Here is a 26148-nt window from a genome sequence, read left to right as displayed (position 1 = left end):
AATCGTATCGAAAGGAGTCGACGCGCGGACGGACGAATCTTCTTTCGAAAGTTCCGGATCGCTCGATATTACGAAAGTTTCACGGCGGAGCCTTTTTTCGTGCCACTCGAAATAAGGCTCTGCGTCTGCGATATAGCGGCCATGGTTTCACCGTGTATATCGTTCTCCTAATGCGAATCTTTTTCCTCGAGCTAGCTACAACCACGTCGGGTTTATTCGTCTCACCGCGTACTTGTTAACAAGTAAAAACCGGTCGCACATCGATAATGGGTGCACTAAATCTTTTTTCCTCCGCTCATTATAGCTCGAGCCGCGAGTAACAAGAAACAACTGGACGAGATTGTTAATAACTAATTTTAACAAGATAGGTAATAAAGAGACAAATATGTGCAAGTAATAATATCGAAATATTTGTAATTGTGGTATGTAAAAAAATATAATTTATAATTTAATATAATATATATAATAAATAATGGCATTGCATGTATGTATGACACTGAAAAATTAACTACATCTTTTCTTCTTCTTAAGTTACAACTAAAATTGATCCAGGAGTAAAACTGTTAGTTCAGTTATAGTTAATTAAAACTGTCGATGCGCAACAGACGGTTCTCTGAATTCTCAGTTAGGTGGTTCGACGGAATTATCTTTCTCTACCGCCGCGCGTAGTTGTTTACCGGGAAAGAGTAAAGCAATCGTTGACCAAAGTTAGTTAAATGAGGTTATCGACCTAGATAGTTCATAAGTCGTAGAGATAGAGGGGAAAGGACCTCGAAAAAGCCACGTCATCGAGGGTCGAGCTTTTCCTGTGACCATCTCTTTCTTTTCATGAAATGTGTCTCGCACGCACAAGCGAACTGGGTGCAGGTGGTGCTAGACGAGGAAACAGCTGTCCACAAAGCCTCCCGCCCGTTCATTCCTCTTTCCCTTTCCCTTTCCCTTTCCCTTTCCTTTTCCCTTTCCCTTCGACGCTTGCCGTGTTGAACTTCTGTCGTCTCGACTCGACAGTCCCTTTCGTTTTCGTCGTCGTCGCCCGGCATCTCGAGAGCTATGCGATATACGTTAGCATCCCATATACTTCAGTTCTCAGGTAGTCATATCAAGTTAATTTCGCGCGACTAAAGAACTTTTTTTCTTTCATATATATTCTGTTTTATATAGAAGCAATTTCTGAGTCTTCGAATAATTCTCCTGTGATTTGCATGTCTTCGCAATTTTCGCATATTCAAAAATGTACGAAGTATAAAGGCACTCTTTCTTTTCTTCTTACGTGTCTACCAATTTCAAAGGGAAATATGGAAGAGAGTATTTTATTCTCAATATTCCGAGCCACGTAGCTATGAATATTTCGCTATAAAAAGGGTATTTAAATTCTAGATAGCCAAAAATGTATTTAACCCTTAAATACTTATGTATATATATCTAAGTTTAAACGAGCTATCTCATATTACTCTAAATATTAATACTTTAATTAAAACGATGTTATCGCCCGCCGTGAGAGACTGTGCCGGCGGCCGCGGCATCGCCGGAGGCACGGCGGGAGCCGGCCAGCTGGTCAGCTTTTGCCGGCGGCGGAAAAGGGGGACGAGACGCCGGCAAACGAGCACCGGGAGTTAGGTGAGTCGCCGCGACGCGCGCTTACGGGAGAAAGAAATGAAAAAGCCCGCGCGCGTTGTGCCGGCAGCATCGGCGGCGACGGCGACGGCGGCGGCGGCGGCGGCGGCGGCGTCGCCGGCATTCTAAATTTAGGAGGAAGTATTGATTTTACAATTTGGACCCCTCCCAAAGTAAAAAATAAACCAAGCCGAACGTACTCTACTTTGATAGAGTGCCTCTCCTCTGCGCGGCTCGTTTCGACGCACAGGCCGCCGCCGGAGAGAGAAAAAGAGGGAGACGCGAGGAATGAAACAGAGCAGGAGGAGACAGCGGAGAAGGAGGTAAAGGAGGTGAAGGAGGTGAAGGAGGAGAAGGAGGAGAGCAGGGGGCGACAGCAGGGAACGAGGAAGAGGGAACCGACGAGGGAAAGAAACAGGGTGGAAGCGCACGCGGGAGCGGCAGAGGAAGGGGGTAATAAAGAGGAGGGAGGCCGACGGGCGAAGGGAACGGGGAGGAAAGAGAGTGGCGAAATGCCGTAGTTCCACCCCGGTAAGAAACAAAGAACAGAAAATTGATCGTTTGTTAAGTTTTATGTTTCTACGAGGCAGGCGGCGAAGCTCGTCCGTCCGTCCGTCTCCTCTCTCTCATCCTTCCTCCTCCAACTCCTGCATCTCCTTTTACCCCCTCTACTTCTATTTCTCGGTCCTTGTCCTTCGTATGGTCGACGTATTTCTCTCTCCCTCCCTCTCTTTTTCTCGTCGCGACGTACAATAAGACGAATCGAGGAAATTCTGCACGGCGCGCTATGGGAAAAGAACCACGGAGCACGCAGAAAAACGCGAAAGGGACTGGGAAGAGAGAGGGTTATAGAGGAGGGAGAGACAGGTACGGAGCCAGCAGGAAGGGGAGAAAGATAGGGGAGCGAACGAGAGACACGTGTACGCGAAAAAAGAGCAAGAGACCGGGCCCGCGGACGGGATTGCATTCGTCGTCTGCTACAGATCGTCCGGGTTTTTTGGCTGGGAATAGAATCCAATTATCAGGAGTCGGGTCGTCTCCATCGGGTCAGACAGGAAGAAGAGAGGGATGGAGTAATGGTGATCGTGGCGGTACTACCCTTACCACGGTTCCCCCACGGTTTCCTCGTTTGACCCATACATATACATACATATACGCGCGGATACTCCGTCACGTGTCAAACCAACTTTTGATGATCTCACCACCCGAGCGATCTGATTGCGCATCTATAATTAGCGACGGCGAGATAACGCGCCAGCGAGATTTCTGGTTTACGGGAGGGTTTGGACACCGTGATTCTCATCGATGTAAGCAAGTTATCGAGGTTTCCTAGCCGTAATTCGAATGACTGGTTGCAATAGTGGGCGTATCTAATTTATATATCAGATGAATGTGAAGCACAAATCGTTCTATTGGAAACAATTGAGCATAGTTATGCAACACGGAGTTATTCTTATTGCAAAATGTAATCTAGGAGTAAATGATTTCGGAGAAGTGGTTGCGACAGACAGAGTCTGACATCGATATCTTTATGCTTTAAGAGCGTTTATTTACAGCCAAATTTTATATTTAAGATCGTCTTAAGTGATCTTAAGATTCCATTAAGCCAATGATCTATACGATCGTATCTCGAGATCGTATTTTTGGGTTACGAATATTGGCCTAAAAATTGGAAAAGAGCTAATCTCTGATAAGCTCTAATAGTAGCTAACACGCGACTTGAGCTTGTTTATTGATTTTATTAAATAAACGTGGAAATACATAGAGCATACAATACACACATGCAAAATACAAACATACTATAGAACAGTGATGACGCATTGTTAGGGTCCTATTGTTGGACTTAGGGACGTATAGGGTATTGACTCGGTTTATATTACTACTATTGAAACAAATTGTAGTTCGACGATTATGTTCGTCAAAGATAAGAACTTCAATTGTCTCTTTTTTAAATTTCCCTCCATGATAGTCAAAGAATATTGCGGATGAAAAGAATCATATACTGGGGAGCTGGGATATCATCTGCATCAAAGACATCCTAGACGCGATTTGGAAGGGAGATGCTCAGGGGAATATTCAGTTAAGTTGGGGAGAATGGCACTTTTCAAAATTGTAGTCTTTTTGAGGCGAAGCTCGATATATCACGATACATTTGGCCGGGCAGCATTTTCGAAATAGTTTCGGTAATTTCGAGAAGTGCTCTTCTCCGAGGGAAAATAACGGCCGACTACCTGAGTCACCTTGTACGCTCGCGCGCGTGTATGTGTGTGTGTGTGTGTGTGTGTGTATGTACGTATATGATGAAACCGTCATTTCGCGATGCGCTCGAAATGGAATTCCGAGTAAAAACAGGATTTCGAGACGGTGTTGGCAGCGCGTAGTTACAATTTAGTCTTTCCCTCGGGTTACCGAAAACTGTATTAGGCATTTCACGATAACCGTGTTTTGACAAGAGACGAAGTCACAAGGACGGAGCTCTAATTAGCGACGACCAAGTTCGTTTCGGTCGCGTATACACGCAAGTACCGTAGCTGCCGCGGAGCTTATATCGACTCGATTATTTTAATTGAAAATTGACAAGATAACTCTCACAATGCAGCGAGGGACCTGAGCTCGTTTCGAGCCGGATTCGAGATGAAATATCGAGGAAAATGGCAATTTTATTATATATTTCCCGTAAATCGAATTGTGAAATTCCACTTATCGAGTTTCAGTCATAAATCCAATTTCACGTTACAGCAAAATTCCGGAAATCGAGTTTCCGCGTATCCTGAATCACTCGCGACTAATTTCTCTATTTCGCGATAGGACTTCTTATATCGTCGACTTTCATATCAAACGCGGTTCTGTGCTACATGTTTCCGATTGATGCTTATCGTCACGGTGAATTACTAATCAGCGTATTAATGCATCTATTCATGTTTACATACAGCAATCGAGCACGCGTACGATATCAAGATATCCGTGTTACGAGTTAATCTTAATAGACTAATAGACGATTAGATTATTTAAAGAGATTATGCAAGCTAATCTTTATTTTCTTGCAAGAAACGCATATCTGAAAAGTGCGGTGTAGCTTCAATGTGTTCAGATTTTTTTAATTACAAAAAAAATGTATCATCAATTCTGAAGTTGATGAAGATTATTAATAACAGAGACTATTCAAAAAAGACAGAAATCTATATTTTTCCATATATATTATCTCTCTTTATTTTCCTGGTTTTCAAGCGTAACAAAAACGTGAATAATTTCGAGTCGTGACGACCGCCGTGACTTTTCAAGCAATGCACATGGGATATGAGAAAGCGCCTCATTGATCGCGTCATTATCGCGTCATTATCGTGATGATCTCTGCTCTGTTTACCTTGTGTGCTCGCAACGTTTTGCCTTCGCAGGCGAGCGTGACGTCGCAGTAGGCCTGCCGCTCGAGCAACTGCGAGAACATGGTCTGCAGGTTGCTGTGATGGTACTTCCATCTCAGGCAGTACTGTTGTGGGAACATGTTGGACGATGAAGATGAAGAAGATGATGCTGAGCTGGCCGTCGTAGCGGATGCGGGTGTCGTTGCTGTTGCTATACAGCCTCGTTGTTGAAGCATGCGCGGCCCAGGCGCCGCCGCGAACTCCTCCTCGACCGAGCCGGCCACCGTCGCGTACGCTTCCGGTTCACCGTACTCTCGTCGCCCACCCTCTCTTCCTCTTGCGTCCCGCCAATGTCTGCAACGTCGGAAGAACTCGTGTCAAGGGAGTCAGCGCAAGGACACCTTATCGGTTTTCACGAAATTTCAAGAGGCGTAAAAAGAGACTAGTCATCGGTTTTAGAATGTACAACTTTTCAAGGGGCTTCACGACAAAATTTATCATTATCGCTCCTTAGATATCTGGTTTTTTATCTGGTATATATAAAAGAAACATATAAGGAAAGGGAGAATTTCTTCATGTTCAAATACGTTTGCGTTTTGATAAAAATTTGTTTCATGAAACGAAATTTATTTCGACGAATCGTTATTATACGCTAGAATAAAAAGGAAATTATATCGAAGCATGTAATATGAATAGTGGATCTAAACGTTTTACATGAATTCGCGCGAATGTGAGCTTGCAGTGGGACATGCGTTCGCTGCAGATATAGCCCAACCGGTCATTGTCACACCGGTATCGGGCTGGCCAGGAAGTTTACCGTCACCGAAGGAAGGAAAGAAGCGCCATCGCGTATCGGATAGGATAACCATGCGTGAATGTTTATCGCGCTATCGTTCTTTCTTTATTCTTCATTCTGATAGAATGTTTACGCTTCAAGAGCATATCGCTTTTCGTACCGTTACTGATACTTTACGGAGAACGCTGAACCCTACAGCAAAATTTTTTTCGCTCGACTAATGTACAGAAAGCGTATATTGTAACTTTTATTTAGTTCAGATTAGTTCATGGAATGCAAAATGTTTTAAGCAAAAGTTTAAAAGTACAAATTTGGTCGCCACGGTTTATGTAATTTCTAAATAACTCTAGAAGAACTTTTAGGCTTTTAATTATTCAACACGAAATTTAAAACAAAGCTCTTCCGCTTTTTCTTAATTTTACCTTTATTTTACTTGGGAGATTTTTTTTACGTAGAGTAGTCTCATATATCTTCTTAGAGATCTTGACGGACGATTGCTCATTTTTATTACTTACTAAGTAAGTATTCGAACCCCTGGCTCAGGATTAGACTTGAGGGACGGCTCGTTCCTCCCTCCGTAATACCCGCGCATAAACTAAGTTCTCGGGAACGATTTCCTCCTTTAGCCAGCGATTCGCCTCACCTGAAACACAAATAACAAAAACGCACGTTTTATTACACACGTTCTGGAGTGTCATAATCACATCGATTAGCACGCGAACCAAGATTGACGTGCGATATGACGAGCAACTCGTCGCATGTTCGAACAGTGATAACGGTCAGCGGTATATTAGATCGACGAGCACGATTGGGGCCGAACAAATGTGTTCATTTTGAGTTGAGCGATGATAGAAATGATAGCCGGTGCTCATAGGAAATATTTGCATTAGTCCCGTCAGTATGGCGTATTAACGGGGGACCTGAAACCGCTAGGATTTCGGAATCAATTTTCGATGAGATATGGGGAAGGTCGCGTTTCGTTTATACGTTCCCACAGCAACCGCAGCACAAACTCAACGGAATTACATCAGAGAATTGACATAAAGATTGGCGATTTCAAGAACGTTCGAGTCCTTTTAATTTTCATTTCCATCGATTATCATTATCACCCTTTATTTATCACCCGTATGAAAATAATCTGTCTCATATAGGTATTTCTGAAATGTTACGTTTTATTTTATCACTTGTACATACAGAAACTCAGAGCTGTTGCTTGCTCACGCAATAAATAATTCCTTTGCTGATGAGTCTGACGTTATTGAAGCGTATATGACAAACCCTAAGTACTATAAACGTAGCGTTATTTTCCCAACTGCTATGTCTTTGTAATAAAAAAAGTTTTAAAATGGTTTTGAATTATACCAATTTTATTGGTATATTCCAATAGAAATCTAATCTAAAATATTTTTAAAATGTCGTGTTGTCACGATTTAAGCTCTCAGATTAGTTCGGGTTCAAGAAATCTCACCTTAATAGTCGTGCTACATATTTTCACTTTATTACCGGATTAAGCGTACATAGGTTTCTAAATTCGGGAAAAAGGTGTAAGAGATTTAGACGATTTTATCGGGGCGAGATAACCGGATGGATCCTTTCTGCCGTGTCAACGTATGTATGTACGTCGATTACGAGGATAACGGCGCAGCGCGCCGGATAACGATGCCCGGCAATTACAGTTAAATCGATTTCTATCCGCGCGGCAACTTGTCGATCGCGCTATATACGCCGCACGCGCTGTGTTCTCTCCACTCCACTTTTTTGCATGGGGAGATTCGCATTTGCTATAATAATACGAACCGGAGAAACTACCCGGCGGCGAGAAACCTTGGCAAATAACGCGCCGAGGAGCTTTCACTGCCGCGTTTTCTAAGAGAATTTTCGATAGCTCCTTTTTCCTCGGTTCGGCGCGGCGAACTTTCACGGGAAGGACGAAAATAAATCCTTTATTCGCGTCGATGCGTCAAAACTAGCAGTCGGGCGCAGATTCGTAGGAATTGCGCGGTCGACCGGTTCGAAGTAGAAACGATTCAAGCTCGAATGGTTCAAACTATCCATTCAAAAAACCGATTGCTTTTCTGTGGTGGCCTTTAGTGGTCTCGGAGAAGCTTCTTTCTCTTCAAAATGCTGAGATTCGCGCCGATATAAAGTGGATCTTTCGATTTTCGTTGATCATTCAAAGCTCTCTTCTCAGGTCAAGGATATCGAGGACGATTTTTGTTCGGATCTCAAGGTTAACACGCGCGGTCGTAATTTCGTCAAGGTAACATAAAAAAAAGGTTTCAGAGAAGAAACGAACAATGAAACCGATCACATTTGGTGGGAGGCAAACGCCCATATTGTGGTGCAGTTTCAATAGTAATCCGCCTGTGGCTTCGAGAGAAAAATAGGAAGAACGAAGTTTGAAGATTGTCAATTTCTTTTTAAGTAGTGTTCATATAAAAATCGATACGATATGTGATTGCTACTGTACACATTGACGCGTATTCCAGATTTATAAACTCGCTGTGCAAGTAATAAAGTGAAATCAATGCTATTTAAACAAGATATATATATATATATATATATATATATATAATTTCAAAAACACCAGAGAACGTTTTTCTTTTAAATCTCGGATCTCCGTCTTATTAAATATTATTTATGTACCATTCCTCTTATAAATATAGAAATTGTTTTATCTGGAACTCTGCGAGATTTTATTGAAGCTTGAAACTTTGGTAATACAGTCGCGTCGCGTCGAAGTAATCAATTAATCAGGACCCTTGATTATAAAGGAAAGTTCTGTGATGACCTGAATATTTCTTTGATAAGTATATTTACCGAACCAAAACATTTCATTTATTAATTTTCTCTTATGGAGAACGACGGAATGACATTTTAGCAAACATCTAATTCAATTGTTAGAAAAAAATAAGAAATATTTGATATAAAAATGTTTCAAAAAAACAATACTCGCATGCGCAGAGACAGTTAATATCCGATATGGACGGTATCGGTAAAATGCAGATACAATGCAATACAATTCCGCGCGCGACGTTGCGATGTAACTAACCCTCGACATGAACGACACTTAAGTCCATTTCTCGCCGTATCGATTAGCATAAATATATCGGGAGCGATGTGATGCGCGCGGATACCGGGCGTAATATCGACACCCGTCTATCGTCGTAATCGTCATCACTGTAATTTCGTCGCTTGAAACATTTACGACCAGTGTAACCGATAACGAAAACCGATTAAGGCCGATTACACTCAGAACTTGATTCCGCAAATCCGGTATTTCGCGTAACCGCGTTTATCCTTGGTAACTTCGTTACCGGAGTGAACTTTTAAACGCATTCACCTTGCCATATTCCGTTCCATTGCGCAACGTACGCCGCATTGAAGCCCATGTCGTCTTAACAGTTTGTAATACAACTTAAAAACACGTTGTAGTAAAAAAAAAATACTGAAAAGAAAAGTACTTAAATTAACAAAGATCTGTTCAACCGGTAAAAGAAGTAAAGAAGGCTTTAAGAATTAATTATGTAGAAAAATGTAATTTCACGTAATCCAATGTTTGAAATAACAAAGTATCACCTACAAAGAATATGTTTCTTTTTACCTCTGTCTCGTAGAAACGAGAAGAAAGAAACAATCGGGAGAAAGTCAACGCGAAATTTGTTTCTTCCCAATATTCGCATTAAAAAAAGAAGAATTGTAGTCATTTCACATTTAGCTTGTCATTCGTGTAATTTTCTACAGCGTTTTGAAACGCGCGTGTTCCGAAAAAATGAAGAAGGAGAAAGGGAAGAAGGGAGAAAAAGAACTAATCGAAGTGTACTCTGAAAATTAATTTTGCAGCGAGAAAAATACGCACTTTACATTTTACATTTCGCCGCGGTAATCCCCGCCTGCCGAGGAAAACAGCGGCGACGTCGATCAACACGCTGACGGAGGATTGTCAGAATGTTAATTCGTGCCGAGTAACGAACGACGCCAGACGACGCGTTGCATTATTGAGGTACGAGCTCGTCGCGATAATTCGTCGATTAAGAGCCGCGACCGCGGCGTTCGTCCAGGCATCGGGGAAAACGGGAATGCGAATGAGCGCTCGTAAAAGGGGGAAAAGGATGGTTTTGAAGAGAGCCCCCAACTACCCGCGTAGGCATCGTAAAAGCGTAATTGCTGTGGAGGGAGAGTGCTTGTGTCTCGTGATGCATCGCTTGGAATTAAGACGCGACTTCGGTTTTCAAATAGCTCTTTTGTAAATTGTCCTTACATAGGAACGGAAAACGTTACGAACCAGTCGAACGATGCCCGATGGCGTATAATCTCTCGTATACTTTCTCCCGATAATAATAATAATAGGGACGCGAAGAAATAATCATTGGAAATGTGAACACCATGTAGGAAACTAGCTTCACATCATCATACAGTGATACTATGTTGTTATAAAGATATGAATTACGATGTGTGTGAATTACAGTGATTATTTGACTCTTGACTCTTCTAAGAAAAGATCAAATAAGAATAAGAATGTCAAGTTGCATTTATTGTATCAATTAATATAATAATTTTCCGAGGCTCTTAAATTGCTATCGACGTAAGCTACGTATGAGCGGTTTTTTAATGCACATATAATTTACAAAATACAAATTTACTTGCATTTCTGACATTTTCTGTTTACCCGTATTTATCAGAATACACTGCACGAATAGGATAAAGGCTTGACTATCCCGCTAATTGTATTCAAATTGTATTAATTATAATATTTAGCTGACGTTCCCCTACCTCGCTCTTCAGATACTTATTCAAAATGGTATATAAATTTCAATGGTATATAAATGGTATATAAATAGAAGCACAGTATGTATCTTTCTTATATAGATTTCAAATAGATTTCCTCTGACGTCATCGACGTATATACGTACAACAGCTGAATCGATCATCTCACCATTTTAATGGTTTTCCGCTTGAAGAGCCGGATGTCGGAGATTTTTGTCATAATTTCAGGGATCGCGGCAGGGGGGAATGCGGGCGAAAGAGAGAATGGAAAGAGGGATACTGAGCTCGTAGGTATTCAGGCTTCGGCGCAAATGCGAGGAACACCGCCGCGAACGGGACCCTCCTCCGGTATCCTAGATTCCCCAGTGCTTTCTATTGTATTTACGGATCGTATAAGAGCACCTTTCGCCGAGAAAATGCTTTGCTCCTTCGCTATACCAACAGCATCCTCGTTCTGGTGCATCTCGCCAACTTCTCTTTCATTTTCCCTTTATCTCTTCGGTGGGATACAATCAATCTTACAATTAGTATATGATGACAGCGTGCTATAGTCTTATTATAGCTTCTTCGTGAATTACAGCACGTTCGAAATTAGAATTGTGATTCATCGACGTTTTGTCACTTCGCGATTTCCACATTTCCATTGTCCTGGTGGTGAATGATTGCTTTCGTTTTAGCTGCTAACGTACTCAATAATAATTAGACTAGCAATCGATCCCCTTTACATCGTAGCTTTTAACAAAATTTGCTTGAATAATTAACATTAATGCCATACACCTTTCTTATAATGGATTTCGATTCGACAAAAAAATCGAGACTTGCTTTCGAGTGCTTTAAAAGCATACATCACTATTTTATATTTATATTAGTAGGCATAAAATATACGATTATATATTTACATTAATAACCTAATAATTACCGGCATACGTATGCACATGTATCGATCAATATTGTGCTGTACTAATATTAATCGACAGTCGCCTATTAGTGTCAGGTGGTGTAGCTGACGCTATTTTGAGAATAGCAACTTGCAAATGACTGACCTTGGAACTCGTGGCGTCATCCACAATAGCTGACGCCCACCCTCTTTAATTTCCCTGCAAGCGCAGACTTCGTCACAGAACATCCCGCTTCTAATCGCCCGTCGTTTCTTTACACGATCGACCGGATCCCTCAATCGCGTTGTCCGGAGGTCTGTTACGCCTTGTGGTGCATTAACATCGTCGATGAACGGTCTCCATCGTTCGCAGGGTACTGTTATAATTTGCGTAATAGACGCATCTGCAATCTGCATACGCCGCCAGCGCGCGATCGCAAAAATAGCCGAAGCATGGGAATCTGGTTATCATGGTTCTTACGCGGAACGCCGCATCGATTGCGTATCGCACGGTCTCTTTATATACCGAAATTGACTTCATCCCGGCAGGATTCCGTCATTGAGACTCATCTCGAAAAAGATTGAATTTTTTGTTTTAATAAATTTTTCATAATCGACGACTATTGCGAAATAAATATCTCTGGTCTGCCTTCAAGAAATATATATCTTTTTGGCTATTAATAAACATGAGGCTTTATGATTTTTATTACAATTTTATTGGAGTTTTGTTGCTTTATGATTGTAAAAAAATGATATACAAACGAAACGTGTTGACTTCGTGGATTTATCATTTGAAAGATACCGCCACACAATTAAAATACAGTTAATCGAGAATAAAACTCCAGTACCATCCGTGAGCAGCGTTATCATCATTTCTTAACGATTTTATGATAGCCATTAATACATTCCAATCTTTCGTCACGAAATTATCATGCTGTTGAGTTTACATCACTGTCGCTATTATCTAGACTGACGCTTATCTGGGATCGATATACGAATAAATCAGTTATTGCTCGTTAGCGTAAGTGATCTTTAACCTCCTCATTAATTACCGTTATCTTAATTAATGTTAATACCGTGTTGGCGGTATTAGTTATGCAGAATTCTTTCGCGAAGGAATGCCTTCCGTCACGATCGTCGCCTCGACACCGCGATTCCGATAACACGACATAATAACGGGAATGCACCGAGGTAACAGTTGCACCGACAGTCGCGAGTAGGAATCGCGCCGGAGAATGCGCGTATTTCGAAGCTCGACTCTTTTTCGAGGATCCGTTAAGCGTTTCGCCGTATGCTCGTCTTCTGGCTAACGAACGCGAGCGAGCCTACCGTTAAGAAGACGTAGTTATCCGGCCGCACGATTCTTTCCCCGATGATGTTTGCACGAGGTTCCTGCATATAGGAATAACGATGCTTCGGCATAACGGTTCCGCGGTCGCCGCGCCGCGCCGCGTTGTTTTCGCAAGAAACACGGGATGCATCCCATCGGCGGAGATGCGCATCGTGCGAACCGCCGCGCCGCGCCGCGCGGTTCATCGCGCGGATCCATATCTCGTATGATATCCCACGAAAACCGACGACAAGATTAAGCTTCGGGTAACGAAACACTTTTGAATCGCGGAACCGTCCTCGCGGATTTCGCGACTTGGAACATCCGTCGGAGAACGCACGCACATTGATATAGCGCAAATTGAGAAGGGTCATTTTCAATTTTACCTATACTTATCGATAAGGGGAAGAGTAAAAGAATCTGCGCGTTCTTCAAGGATATATAATTTTAGCTCTCCCTGTTGCTGATATTAAGAGTAAATAAGCGAGGTAAATATGAAACTTGTGTATACGTATCGACGCTAATACACAATGAAGATGAAGTATAAGATAAACTATGTAATTCCCCGTTTGCCGTGTTAACAAAATGTGCGTGCCTCAAGATTGACTTTTACTTGTATTCCGGTTTACGAGTGTTCTGAATATAACACGATATCAGTCGAATTATAATAAAACCAGTCGGATCGACTTTATCAAGTTTTGTGCCTGCTATAAACATTTCTTGTTAGTTCTTATATTAGTTTGATTTTAATATCCAGGTCATATTGGGCAACAAATTGAGATATCTGTCAATGCCGCGACAAGTTAATGAAAAACTGTCGCAGAAATATAGCACGATTTGCGTTTAGATCGTAATAAGACAAATTCATGAAATTCTTTCAGACTTTTTAAATATTTAAGCTACGCTAACATAAGCCGTTTTTTCGGTTATTCATAATTAATATAAATTATGTTAAAGATGTCGCCCAGTCTGCATTCCGACTGTAATAAAACGAACCTGTCAAGGTTTATGTAACTGATTAACATATAATGAACGCTAATGTAAGATATCTGTTCTGACATCATTACGGGTGTCCTGGGGATTTTATAGAAAAAAAAATTATTGGAATATATCGTTCATTCGTTATTTGCATTCGGATTGTAATGAGACGAGCCATTTGATTCCGTATATCTCATAAATATTCAACATCGAGCATTAACGCGAGACATCTGCTCTAGTAACGCTAGCAAGCGTCCTAGATAGCAGCAAAAAAAAAAGAATATTAGAAATATCGGACTCGATTTGCATTTGCGTCGCAATAAAGCGCAGTTAATGCGTTTTGTATTCTGAAACGCCGGCGACTGCTCGCAACGTCGATAAATGCCACAATGTCACCGCGTTCCCATGAAATGACAGGCGTTTTTCTCTTGTCGGTGTGTTGCGGCGTTTCCGCAAAAACAACGACAGAGACAACACGCGAGCGGGCAAGACGCGTGTTGCGATTTATCATCGCCGATGGAGATAGACCGATGGATCGAAAGAGAAAGAAAGAGAGAGAGAGAGAGGAGAAAAAAACGTGAGTAAAATCATTCAGTGTAATTGACGAAACATATATTATTTCGCTCCTTGCGTCGGTGACGTAAAAAATAAAAAAAAAAAGATGAAGAAAAAAGGGAGACTTGTTTATCCGTACAATATTGTGTTGTAACGCGAGCACGATGTCGGAGAGATGGACGATACTCTCGAGATTAAAGTGCAAGTTCGGTGAGCAAAGTATCGTAGTTGACCACTTGCTGTACGCTGCCCATTGTGCCGCTATATTACCGTGAAGCGGTGTTGGCATCCTTTCTCCTTTTTTTTATTCTTCGCCGAACGGCGACGCAGTGAGCGACGAAAACGGCGATAGTGGCTTTATCGCGCACAGATAAACTTCGGTGCATACGCAGCGTTGGAGGCCTCTCTCTCTCTCTCTCTCTCCGTCACTCTCTACAGCTGATCGCTCTCTCTTTCTCCATCCGTCTCTCTCTCTCTCTCTCTCTCTCTCTCTCTCTCTCTCTCTCTCTCTCTCTCTCTCTCTCTCTCTCTCTCTCTCTCTCTCCTCTCTCCTCTCTCTCTCTCTCTCTCTCTCTCTCTCTCTCTCTCTCTCTCTCTCTCTCTCTCTCTCTCTTCCTCTTTCGCGCGCATAAGGGGGCGTGTACTGACGCTCGAGTACGCACGTGGCACACGTTGTTGCAGTCGCCGCTGCATCTCGACGGGAATGGGTTCCTTTGACGATTAATTAGCGTACATCAGGTCCTCCGAAGTTCCCGAGGATGGGGAATGCACCGCGGCATCGCACGAATTTCTGTAATCCGAATCATCAGCGGATGAACTTTCGAAAACCACTTACGTTCTATTTACGTATTCTTCGGTGAAAATGTAAATAACTTCAAAATAAATATCTTAATAAATAGATTTTTAGCGATGAAAAAGATGAAGGCATAAAATATTCAAATAAAGTCATATGTAGTGATTAAATATTTTCTTGTTATTTTTTTTTTACATAGCTTATATTTACATAGTTAAACCTATACGGATTTGCGAATAAAAATTATGTATTAATTAATAATATTACAAAATATTTTTATCATATTTCTCTTTATGTTAACAACTGAGGCTCCGCCCCATTCCCACCCCCAAGCATTCACTTAAATATACAAAGATCTTTCTCATCGTTCAATTAATAAAAAAAAACTATGTGAAAATAACATGTTAAATTATCAATGTTCACATACGAACATTAATAATCTATTTTATGTATGCTAAACATTGCTAATTAGTTTAGAATTTTTAGTTTAGAAAAAAAAATTTTTCAGATATTACATGGCTTTAAACTTTTGTCACGAATCCATTTAAGAATACTTATTTCGAGGTCATTCAAAATATTTTTACCGAAAAATACGTAAATAGGCCATGGGCGGTTTTCGGAAGTTTATCCGAATCAGCTGGCACGAGGCATTCGAGTTATCAAATTATCGAGTCGCAAATAAATGGGCGTTTAGACGCAGTAACAAAGAGCCGTGCCGTAGTGGGTTCTGAGATACGTAGCATCTTTCAAAAGGAGTTTGTTTTTCAAGCAAAAGCTAGCAATTTATGTAATCTCGCTGTCACTTCTGATAGCGCCCGCAGGCAAAGACCTTGGTAGAAACTTGACTCCGCTCCTTAATCACTTAAGTGCTTGAAAAATAATTTCCGCTACTGGAAATTCATTATACAATATAATATTACACTGTATCGAAGTTGCACTTTATTAGATAAGGCATATAGATGGCTCAGCGCAAAAAGATTCCTAAGGAGACTATAATCCTTCTCTGTACGGGTCTTAATACATTATACGCTGCCTAAATTTTAAAGCGCAAATACCGATTTGTTTCTGCTTATGAAGAATTTATATTTGACATATTCTATTAAAAATTTAATACTTATTTATTTTGTAATAGCTAATATTCAAAAGGAGAGATCAGAGATTTAACAATATACTCAAAGTACAAAACAACAAACGCCGATATTTTTAAAAGAGATGTCTTATACATATTCAGTTTTATACGAACTGTTTGGGAAATGGGAAGGATTAATTAGTAATTTTCTTTTGCCTTGTGTTATGCCGGATTTTCTTCCGAATACCATCATTCAATCAACGTTTCAATTTCTGCGCGAGTTCAGTGTGTGCGAGTTCTTCGCCGTAGCTGTTTTATTAATAAAGGCACGTAAAAGGTTATACCTCTGATTGAAGATTAGCGCAATGCCGTTACAAGGATTATGTTCAACATACCGGTAAACATCTACACACAATTCTGTCGCTGCAGCAACGACTCGACGCGAGACGCATCCATTAGCTCTAATAACTCGAATATCGCACTTTTGTACCAAACCATCGATGTGCCGTTATTATCAGCAGAGAGACTTTGTTGCATCTCTCCTTTTTTCTTCACGCAAAATATGACGACCCGCACGTCATACGTTTCGTTAATTAATTAATTGACACGCCGACGCGTTTCTTTATCTCATTGCTAGTCATGTTGTCTCGACAACGCGATTTCACCGCGCGTTTCCGCGGACAACACTGTAATATCATCTGACACGGACAACGATATGATGCTCCGACGGTGTCGGAAGTCCGCACGGCTTCAGTTCAACCGCAGTAGTTTAACTTTTGGCGCGTCCCATTCGAGGAATTTCGCACCACCACTTCCGAGAGAGGCGATAAATGTGTACTCTGGCAGCTACACGAGTGAAATCTTGTTTTCCTCCGAAAGCTCAATGTTTTTGCAAAAAGAGACACGACGAGATCGCGAGATTAGATCACTCGTCTCGACAACTCTCGAATTCGCGTGACCGCAAAAGTATCGTCTACGTGGAACATAAGAGAGAGAGAGAGAGAGAGAGAGAGAGAAAGAGAGAGGGAGATTGAGTTCAGTTGATGAAAACGATCTAATAAATTGGGAGCAAAATCGGGTACTGATTATTTTATTACCGAAAAAAATATTTAATAAAGATATATTTCGGAAAGTTACGGATCAAAAATACATAAAAAAAATTTGAAAAATCAAGAGCTATATATACATATGCAAGAGCATGTATGTTGTCTTTATTTATTGTTGTATCTATTGAGGGAAAAAATATGGTCTAACATCTATATAAAAATATCTATCGACAGAGTAAATGTTTCTCTTAGTTATTTGTAAAATCACAGTTAAATGGTCGTAAATAGTGACATAGAGTATGCCACTAGTTCTATTCGATATTTCTTGCTTTTTACCCTGATAACTCACCAGCGTAGCTAAGAAATCTGTCGTCTCTAACAAAAAAAAAAAAAATGAAAAAGATGAGCGCGCTTTTAAAATCTCGCGATTCGCACCTTTGAGTTTCGGGAGAGGGCTTTGGCTCACACGGTCACGAGCCCTTTTGGGATACGAAATGCGTCCTTATTACGATGCATGATCTTGTTAACGATTCGATAGCAACGACGGCGGGATTACTGTGCACGGCCGGCCGCGGAAATTAAGGAGGTTTGCTTAGCAAAATGCAGCGACCTACAATGCTACAAATACCGCGGAACCGCCGTGTGTCTCCTCTGACCATTTCCTCCACGCCGTTATCCGCCACCCCCTCTCGTTGCCCCCGTCGCGTCGCCGCCCGCTGCCTCCTTTTCCACCGCTCGCGCTCTCGGAACATATCCCTCCTCCTTTCAGTTTTTTCCTCCCCTTAGCAGCCCCTTCTTAGGCCGATGGCCTCCCCTCTCTGGATCGGCCTTCGCCAACCACCCCCCCTCCCCTCCCACCTCGCCCCCTCGCCAAATATGGCACTACACACCGCCAGGAACGTACTCGATGTCTGTCGCCACCGAGAGAATTGTATTAGATTGTCTCTTTGGCGAGTAAGAGGAAGAACACCTCATAAATTCTCTGATGTAAAAATTACAAATCATGGTTAATTTAAAAACTAAAAGTTTTATAATGATTACTTTAATGAATGATCAGAGGTAGACTGGAATAATTTATTACGTCCTTTATATCGACATGATAACTCATTAGATTACACCTGTGTGAAATCTGAAATCGCATCTGAGATCATAGTAACTGATAAATTTATATACGATGATCCCGTAGATAAAGCCGGCGATCTAAGTAGTTATTAGTGTTATCGTAATTAGTAACATTAATTCGTTACCGCGCGCGGCATTATTATCGTGCAGCGCGATGTAGCGCGCCAGTAAAACGTAAATAAAAGCACATGCGAGGCGGGATCAAAGCTACAATGTACAACGCGCGTCATAAATCGCCGGTTACGTAAAAAAAATAAGGAAAAGGAAAAAGAGACCGGCAAAAAAGCCAGCCGGTCAGCGTGGCTTCACGCTCGGTGCTCGACTGCGACACCGAGAGCGGACTTCGCGATTAACGCAGGACGCTTACGATTAATCGCGGCAGCCGGCACCAGCGAGAAATTGCATCGCGCCGCCCCCGATAAATCCTGAAAATATGTATTTTTTCTCGAAAAGACCGCGAGAGTCTCGCGCGCGGGGGGGGGGTGACCCGGTGACAACACTTACGCCTTATCGTTCATTCGCCCAATCGACGTCGAAGTGCGTCTAAACACGCGCTTGGGGAATTGATAATCTCTCCTCCTCTCGTCGTTGGAACTCTGCTCTCGTGTCAAACGCACTCGATTTTTCTCAAAAAACGGAGCTCGTATTGCCGCATCATTGGAAATTTTCCCGCGAACAACGAGAATGACGAGGCACGACGCAATGACGTCTAAGCGCTCGGCAGCCTCGTACATATTTCAGAGACGGTCCTCCGATCGCCGGGTATCTGAAGCCACGAGCACGATATTGTGTAAAGAAGGAAAAGCTTCAGGTTCACTGAACGTAAATTCGTGGGCAGCACGCGCGAAGCGCTGATAAGAAACCAGGCGTTACTGTTCTCAAAGTTTTAACGTCGTGTTCAGAATGGAATGCACGGTGAAGAAAATTTGCTCCAGGGGAAAAAAAGAAGAGTGTAAATTGTCGTGGAACGTAGCGCTGTGTGCCACATCGGAGATTCGCGAACACTTGGAGTCGAGACAGACCGTGGCCGCATCCTGTTAACGCGATGCACGTAGACATTACGCGCGAACTCCCATCCCATCAACGCGACACAGATCCCGAGTGCTGATTACTCGCTGGATGGATTCGCGCGCGAGCCCGGCGGACTGTTCGCGAAACTGGCAACCCGATAGCGGACAATGCGTCGCGTCGCAAACTGCTCGGCGCTTCAAAGTGAGAATTCCGGATAAGGAGAAACTCTCTCTCGCGTGCGGGAACAATCCAGAACGTCGTCGCCTCGTAGCGGGATTTGTTCCGTTCTGGGTCATCGCCACCGAGTCTCGCGAGCTGTACGATACGTTTCTGTTTACGATGACGTACGGGTTGATCGAGAGACGCTGGAGCGCGATAAAGTGCGCGAGAGAGGGCACGGAAGCTTGTTTTAGCTCTCTCATGTTTGTTTTAAGAAATCGTTCAGGGATATTTCAGAATAAAGCAATAATACAGACTCGCCGTTGCGATTCAGACCACCAGAATTATATTGCGTATTTGTGATTATTTACTTAGCAAAAAGTTCGTCATTATTAGCAAGCAGCTGTAAATTGCGCGGACAGAATAGGAAATGCTCCCATAATTGAAGAACTTTAATTTCCATTACGAATGATGAAGAAATTCTTGGAGTTTTAAATCTGTCATTAGTACAAAGTGAAATTTTAATAGGAATTCTCTTCATTGCCACAGTCTTTTTTAGGTGAAAATAACGTTCCTGCCATCAATCTTACACAAATCTTGGAAGCGTAAGAGATTTAGAATTGAAGTTTTTACATCAAATTTCGCGAAACATGCAAAGAAACAATGCAATTTATTCACTCGATCACGAATAGTTTCTGCTTTAAAACTAGAACTATAATTTATTAGATAAAATATGCTTAACTTTGAAATGCAGCCAATCCGCCGTTACATTTGTGAACGAATAAAAGAACGCGAGTCGATAAAACAAGCTTTGAACTGTATTCGAGGAATACAATCGGTAAGAATCGATACGTTACAATTGTCTGATCAAAGTCACATTAATCTTGAAGCGCCATTAATAATGATGCGACGGTCTGGATTATTGAAATCTATTTTTCCGTCCGTCTCTTAGTTACCGAGAGTTCCATTTTACGAGGCGCACTTTTCAATGACATTAAACGTTCGTTATTAATGAATAATGATATTGATAAGTCTTTAAAGACGCTGCGAAACATGTTAAACAATAAATAATAAATCTGAAATTACAATAATTTGCTGAAAACATTCTGCATTTTTGAAACATTTAAATTGTCCAAATTGACACGTTCAAGAAGAAAAGTTGTATTAAAAAAGTGAAAAGATAAAAAGTAGGAAAAAATATACGAAGTAAATTAAATAATTAAAAAACAGATTTATTTACCAATCTGCGCTACAATCTGTATTTTCGCAGGTAAAACAAGCTTTCAAGAATGTAAGTACTAAATTTTGCAGAGAAACGTTTTAAGCTTTAAAGTCGATTATCCAAAAATTGCATGACTCCGCACTCTAACCCAATTCCTCGAAAGAGGCGAATTAAATAGGAATAAATCAATTATTAAAAGTGTTCTTAATCCTGAACTTACCAGAGTTCATTTAAATGTTAAACGAAATATTTAAAAAATGGGTCACAAGATAGCTTCTAAATGCAATTATCGTTAAATGTCGCATGTTTATAAATGGGAAACGTTCAGCTGGAAAGAATGGTATAGGTACAAACGTTTCTCCGTTCAACTGCATGTTCTAACTCCAAGATATTTTCTCACACGAAACGCTGCTTTCCCTAAACAATTACCTATTCTAACTTTTTTCTGAGTGGATAAAAATGTTGAATTAATTTTTAATGACAGAGTCGCTGCATCTCGACAAATCGAATCGATTCCAATTCCAGATGGTTAAATCTCGCAAGAAAACTACTTTCCCTGGCCGATGATCAAGCGGAACCCTCATGAAACATAAAGCACCTACGAAATTGTTTTTCCCGATTCGACCTTGCCGGTTTCGAGGCAAGTAATGATCGATCGCGCGCGGTAACGGGCGCGAGAGATTCGCGAAAATCGCGCGTTCGCGTCGGCATTAATTTTTCAGTGTTGTGACGGAATCTTTCTGCGGAACGATTAATAATCGATCCTCTCGAATCCGGGAGAAGCCGCGGCAAAGAGCGAAGGCCGAGACCCGAGACCCGAGACCCGAGACCCGCCAATCTCCTTCGCTCGTCCTAGATTCCTAAATTCGTATAAGCTCGAGTAATTTTAGTCGCGGGAATATTACAGCGATTTTGGAATAACACGACCGTAACATGTCCGCATTTAGCGATCCCCGATAACGCTTACCGCCGCCAATGTCAATGGTGCTTACACCGATAACGGGCATGATAATTACAGCGCATCGAGAGCGCGCTAATCTTATACGTGACGAATACATTTTCATCATTTAGATTTCGTTTTCTGCCCTCGGTAACGACGCGTTGCGATTTGTTACAATTAAATTTAACCTACTGGATGTCCCACTTTAAAATGTCGATCTTAATTTTAGTGACGGATTCCTTGATCGATGGAACGACGTAGAAATATTCGCACTCACAAAGTCGACGAAATCTAGATCGACCTGAGCTCGCTCCGGGCCAAGGGTGCGTGATGCACGTCACTGGAAAGATACTTTTCTGGATTCTTCGGAGTACCTGCTAAATAATAATACGCAGCTGCTAATGGAAACCCACTTCGCGCTGGCTTCCCCTAAGTAGGTTTCACGAAAGGGAAAAGTGTGTCATGCACAAAAGCCTTTTTCAAATCGCCTTAGAATTCCGTCGTTGTTATCATAACAATCGCGATATCGCCGAGCATACGAAAATAGAATGCATTCGTTCAAAAGACAGACACTGAAAATATGAAATACAATACAAAATTCTATGTTTCGCGTTCCATTTTTTTTAGCGTATTCCAAAAGCGTAATCCTTTCAAAGAACCACTTTTCAAGTTATTTTGAGAAGTACTTTTATGAATATTACCTACAAAGGCACAAATTTTTAAATCTAGTTTCCCCAAAGCGCTATTATTTCTTTTTTTATAAACTCTTTGCTCACGTGCTATCATGTTATTGCAAAAAAAAGAAAATAAATGATCGGCATGCGAATAAGTGCATCGCGATCTCGCGGTCGCGACTATTTCCAACAAATACCTTCCTCATTACTAAAGCACGACATTTTCATTATTATTAAACCCGACGAAAACGACCGACGTAACCGGCGACCGAATCGGGCCGAATTGCAGAATACTATTACGAGCGAGAGACAGGCAACCACGCATTATAATATCGCGACAATAATTTATCGTAATTTAAGGCGCAAAATTCCCTCGAGAGATTTCCATAAAGTTACCTACAACGTTTACGTTAAACGGCGGCACACGTCGCTTCGCAAATACTCCTCGAACGCGAATGTTTCAGCTTTTCCGCACGGCTAATGAGACTTTCGTCGATGTGGAAATTCGTGGCCTCTCGAAATGCAATACTTTGCTGCAGAAACAATACTTAACGATTTAACGTCCTAAATTGAGAATAATACATCGATTACCATGGTTATGCAATCGCCATAAAAGTCGCTTTGCAAAATTTCACATTCGGCATTCTCTATTTTAATATTTTTATCGAGTCACATTTAGCACGTAAAAAATTATGCGTTTATAAATTATATTTTATATTTCATAATAAAAAATTTAATTACATTATTTCAATTTCAAATGTTTGAATATCACAAAAAAATTTTAATTATGCCCAACTGAATAAAAAAATGCATTAAAAACTGAATTAAAAAAAATATGACAGCTTTATGGCTGTTCATAACTCTCGTGTTATAACGTCAAATACGACGTAATTAAAAACGTAATAAAATTAAAACTTTTAACAATCTATTTTTAACGGGTAAAATTGTCGTTCTTCTAAAAGAAAGTATTCGTTATTGCGAGAGGGTTAATCGGATTCGAAACGGAATGCTCGGTACAGGCATGAAACTCACGATGAAAAGATGAGAAGTCTACCATCTCCCCTCCCATCCTGCCTCTTCCTCCGTTCTATCTCTCTTTCTTCCTCTCGTTCCGTCGTTTCGGCGTAGATACAACCGGTTCCCGTGGTGTTCACCCGCTTTTGAGAAAAAAATTGAACCAGTTTGTAAAACGAAAAAAGCTCCCCGCCATCTATCTCCAGGGGCGCCCCCTTTTCCCCGCTCTGTCTCTTTCTCCTGATTCTCCCTACCTTTTATCCTTCGCGCGACTGAAACTCATGAGAACCATAGCGATTCCCGAGCTCCGAGACAACGGAATTTCGATGTCGCCGCGTTGAAAAAGCTGCCATCGCGATTTTAATCGCTAACAAAAACTACGATTTTTTTTTCGAAAATTACTCGACCGCGACTCGACGCACGGACTCGTCGAAAGATCACGGGCATAGCATAATAATCTCGCCGCTTTTTTTGCCAAGTAAAATTTGCAAAAGAACAAAATCGATCCGAAAGTGGCCTTCAAGTGAATCTTCGAACGTTAGTTCAAACTTTAAATCGTAATTAAATAGAAAAATATGTATCGTGTAGCGACATCATTATTCATATTCATATATAAGACCTCACGCGGTCTCAAACAAATCCTAACCTATTCTATTAAAAAAAACAATGAGAACGATAATAATTCAAGTCGTCGACCATAAGTTATGTTATTCGCAAACGATAATTTATATTGCCGACACTTGAAGTGTCGGCAAAACAAAAGAGTTTATTAGGTATCGTCATTTTGTCCGACTGGATAGAAAATCGTGACCTGATGGGCGAGACCGAGCGAGCATTGATGCCTCCGTCCTCGCCGGCTAAGTAGAAACAGACAGAATATGGAAGACATCACATTTTCTCAGACGCTGAAAAAGCCAAGCTTGGAAGGCGCGGCGCAGGCCGTCTCGGCGCTCTTCCCTGCGGCGGTGGCTATTGATTTTCGAATTGGTTCAAAATTTCCATAATACCGCGACGGCGGCGGACGCGAGGGTACGCCGAGTACATCGGCGGGGTCGACGGGTGGGAAGGAAGAGGAGACGAGCAAACGAGAAAGGAAGGATGGAGAGAAAGAGAAAGAGAGAGAGATATGGCAAGAGGGGGTAAGGGGGTGAGTCATGCCGCGATGAGGGAGAGAGCGATGCGAGGGGGATGGAGTCGCCATCGGCCTCGGACGGTTTCGAACTTGGCAAAGTTCAGGCGGCTCAAAAGAGACACCCCTCGGCACCCACTCCTCTGTCCTTTCGACTCGCGGCACCCCTCCGTGATTCACCCTGCTCACCCTCTCGGCCTGTCTCTCTCTCTTCCTCGCTCATTCCCCCAGCTCCCCTATCGACGCTCAGCTCGCCTTTCTCCGCGGCTTGTCTCGTCCGTGGCTCACCCTCGACTGCTTCACCCTTCCTCTGTACCAAGCGCACCTTCTCCGCCTCACCGCCACTCCACTGATCGCAGCAGAAATATCTATGCAACGACGACGACGACGACACGACACGAAGCATTATTATGGCCTGTTCTACAATATGTCGTATGTTGCTGTCGGAACGTAGCCGATGATCCAATGAGGAGAACTCGTTTTCGAAAAAGAAATTCTCTCATTGATTCCGACATCCGACGTGTTGTAGAAGAGGCCTATGTTGATCCTCGTGCGACATCGTTGGATTTAGCTGGTTAACGTTATTCCTTCTCATTTCCGATTCTTTGTAATATTGGTGCACATTCGTTAATTATTATTGGTCTATATTTATATGGCTAGTATTAAGCATATCATACAGATACTAACATATTCACAATGTCCAACGTTAGTTTAAGGACGTTCTCCGGTCCTTATACTAGAGAAAATCGATTTTCTTTAGATTTTCTTGAAACTGTGAATATACGTTAATTTAGGTGTGCTTTATGCGTGGTATAAATTTCAGTACCTCTTCCGGTATAAAAAATAAAGATACTGAGCCTCAAAGTTTCAACTTTTACTAATGAAAAGGTTTTCCAGGCCAAACGGTAAGAGATACGAGGTTGGTCAAAAGGACCAAAGTTGCTCCTCTCATCGAGTTCTATAAGGAAAAAATGCCAAAATTAAAAAAAATTAAATTAAAAAATTTTTTTTGGTAAAAATTGAAACTTTGAGGCTCAGTATCTTGATTTTTTATACCGGAAGAGGTACTGAAATTTATACAACGCATAAAGCACACCTAAATTAACGTATATTCACAGTTTCAAGAAAATCTAAAGAAAATCGATTTTCTCTAGTACAAGGACCGGATAACGTCCTTAACATATGTATATTGGCGTATGTTGACTATGTTATATACCGGCCAAATTGGTAGCTAATATATTTGCTATCGTTCATGTAGATCGGTCGATGAACCTTAATGGCTAAGCTCTTTCGTGCCGACTAAACATAGCATTTTTAAATATAATTTTTAAAAGTGATGATTAAATATTTTAAATTATATAATTTGTATAAAAGCTTGTTTGCAGAAGAAACCCTTATAAAAATATGTTTAGTTTCGAGCCTTCTTCTAACAAGGGAAGGTTCAAAATTGGGAACGCCGTTTTTGCGTGAAATTTATACCAAATTGTAGAATTCGATGAGCAGTTTCCAAAACACGGTTTTAGGCGTATCCAGACAGTAGATTTTATTTTTATTTAAGAAAATTTTATTCTTATTTGTTGCACAAGCAAGAGATCAATATATACAGTGTCCAATTTTAAAGTTTACAGTGCTATATTCTCGCGAACCGATGATTTTATTGAAAAAAGTTTCCTACAAAAGTTGCATGATT

At 41.4% G+C, this 26148-nt stretch overlaps 1 protein-coding gene and 1 long non-coding RNA gene across 7 annotated transcripts in view; one reads left to right on the top strand and one right to left on the bottom strand.

Annotated features, from left to right (window-relative positions):
• The window catches only part of LOC139771258 (uncharacterized), a 99698-nt gene that overhangs the window by 25058 nt on the left and 48492 nt on the right, over positions 1–26148 (bottom strand). For 5 of the 6 annotated variants that reach the window (XM_071703900.1, XM_071703901.1, XM_071703903.1 and 2 more), the window contains 2 exons: positions 6288–6415; positions 4979–5330 (listed from right to left, as the gene is read on the bottom strand). In XM_071703900.1, the coding sequence (XP_071560001.1) occupies positions 4979–5212 (234 nt within the window). In that variant the 5' untranslated portion in view covers positions 5213–5330; positions 6288–6415. Of the gene's footprint in view, positions 1–4978; positions 5331–6287; positions 6416–14941; positions 15070–26148 lie in introns of those variants that run through there. The other variant, XM_071703905.1, reaches the window with a different exon arrangement.
• The window catches only part of LOC139771259 (uncharacterized), a 116805-nt gene that overhangs the window by 56583 nt on the left and 34074 nt on the right, over positions 1–26148 (top strand). The window lies entirely within an intron of this gene.

This window comes from Temnothorax nylanderi, unplaced genomic scaffold (genome assembly GCF_030848795.1).
Source record: "Temnothorax nylanderi isolate EJ_2023f unplaced genomic scaffold, tnyl_v1.0 TNYL_tig0037_pilon, whole genome shotgun sequence".
Lineage (NCBI taxonomy): Eukaryota > Metazoa > Arthropoda > Insecta > Hymenoptera > Formicidae > Temnothorax > Temnothorax nylanderi.
This window is presented reverse-complemented; position numbering and strand designations above follow the sequence as displayed.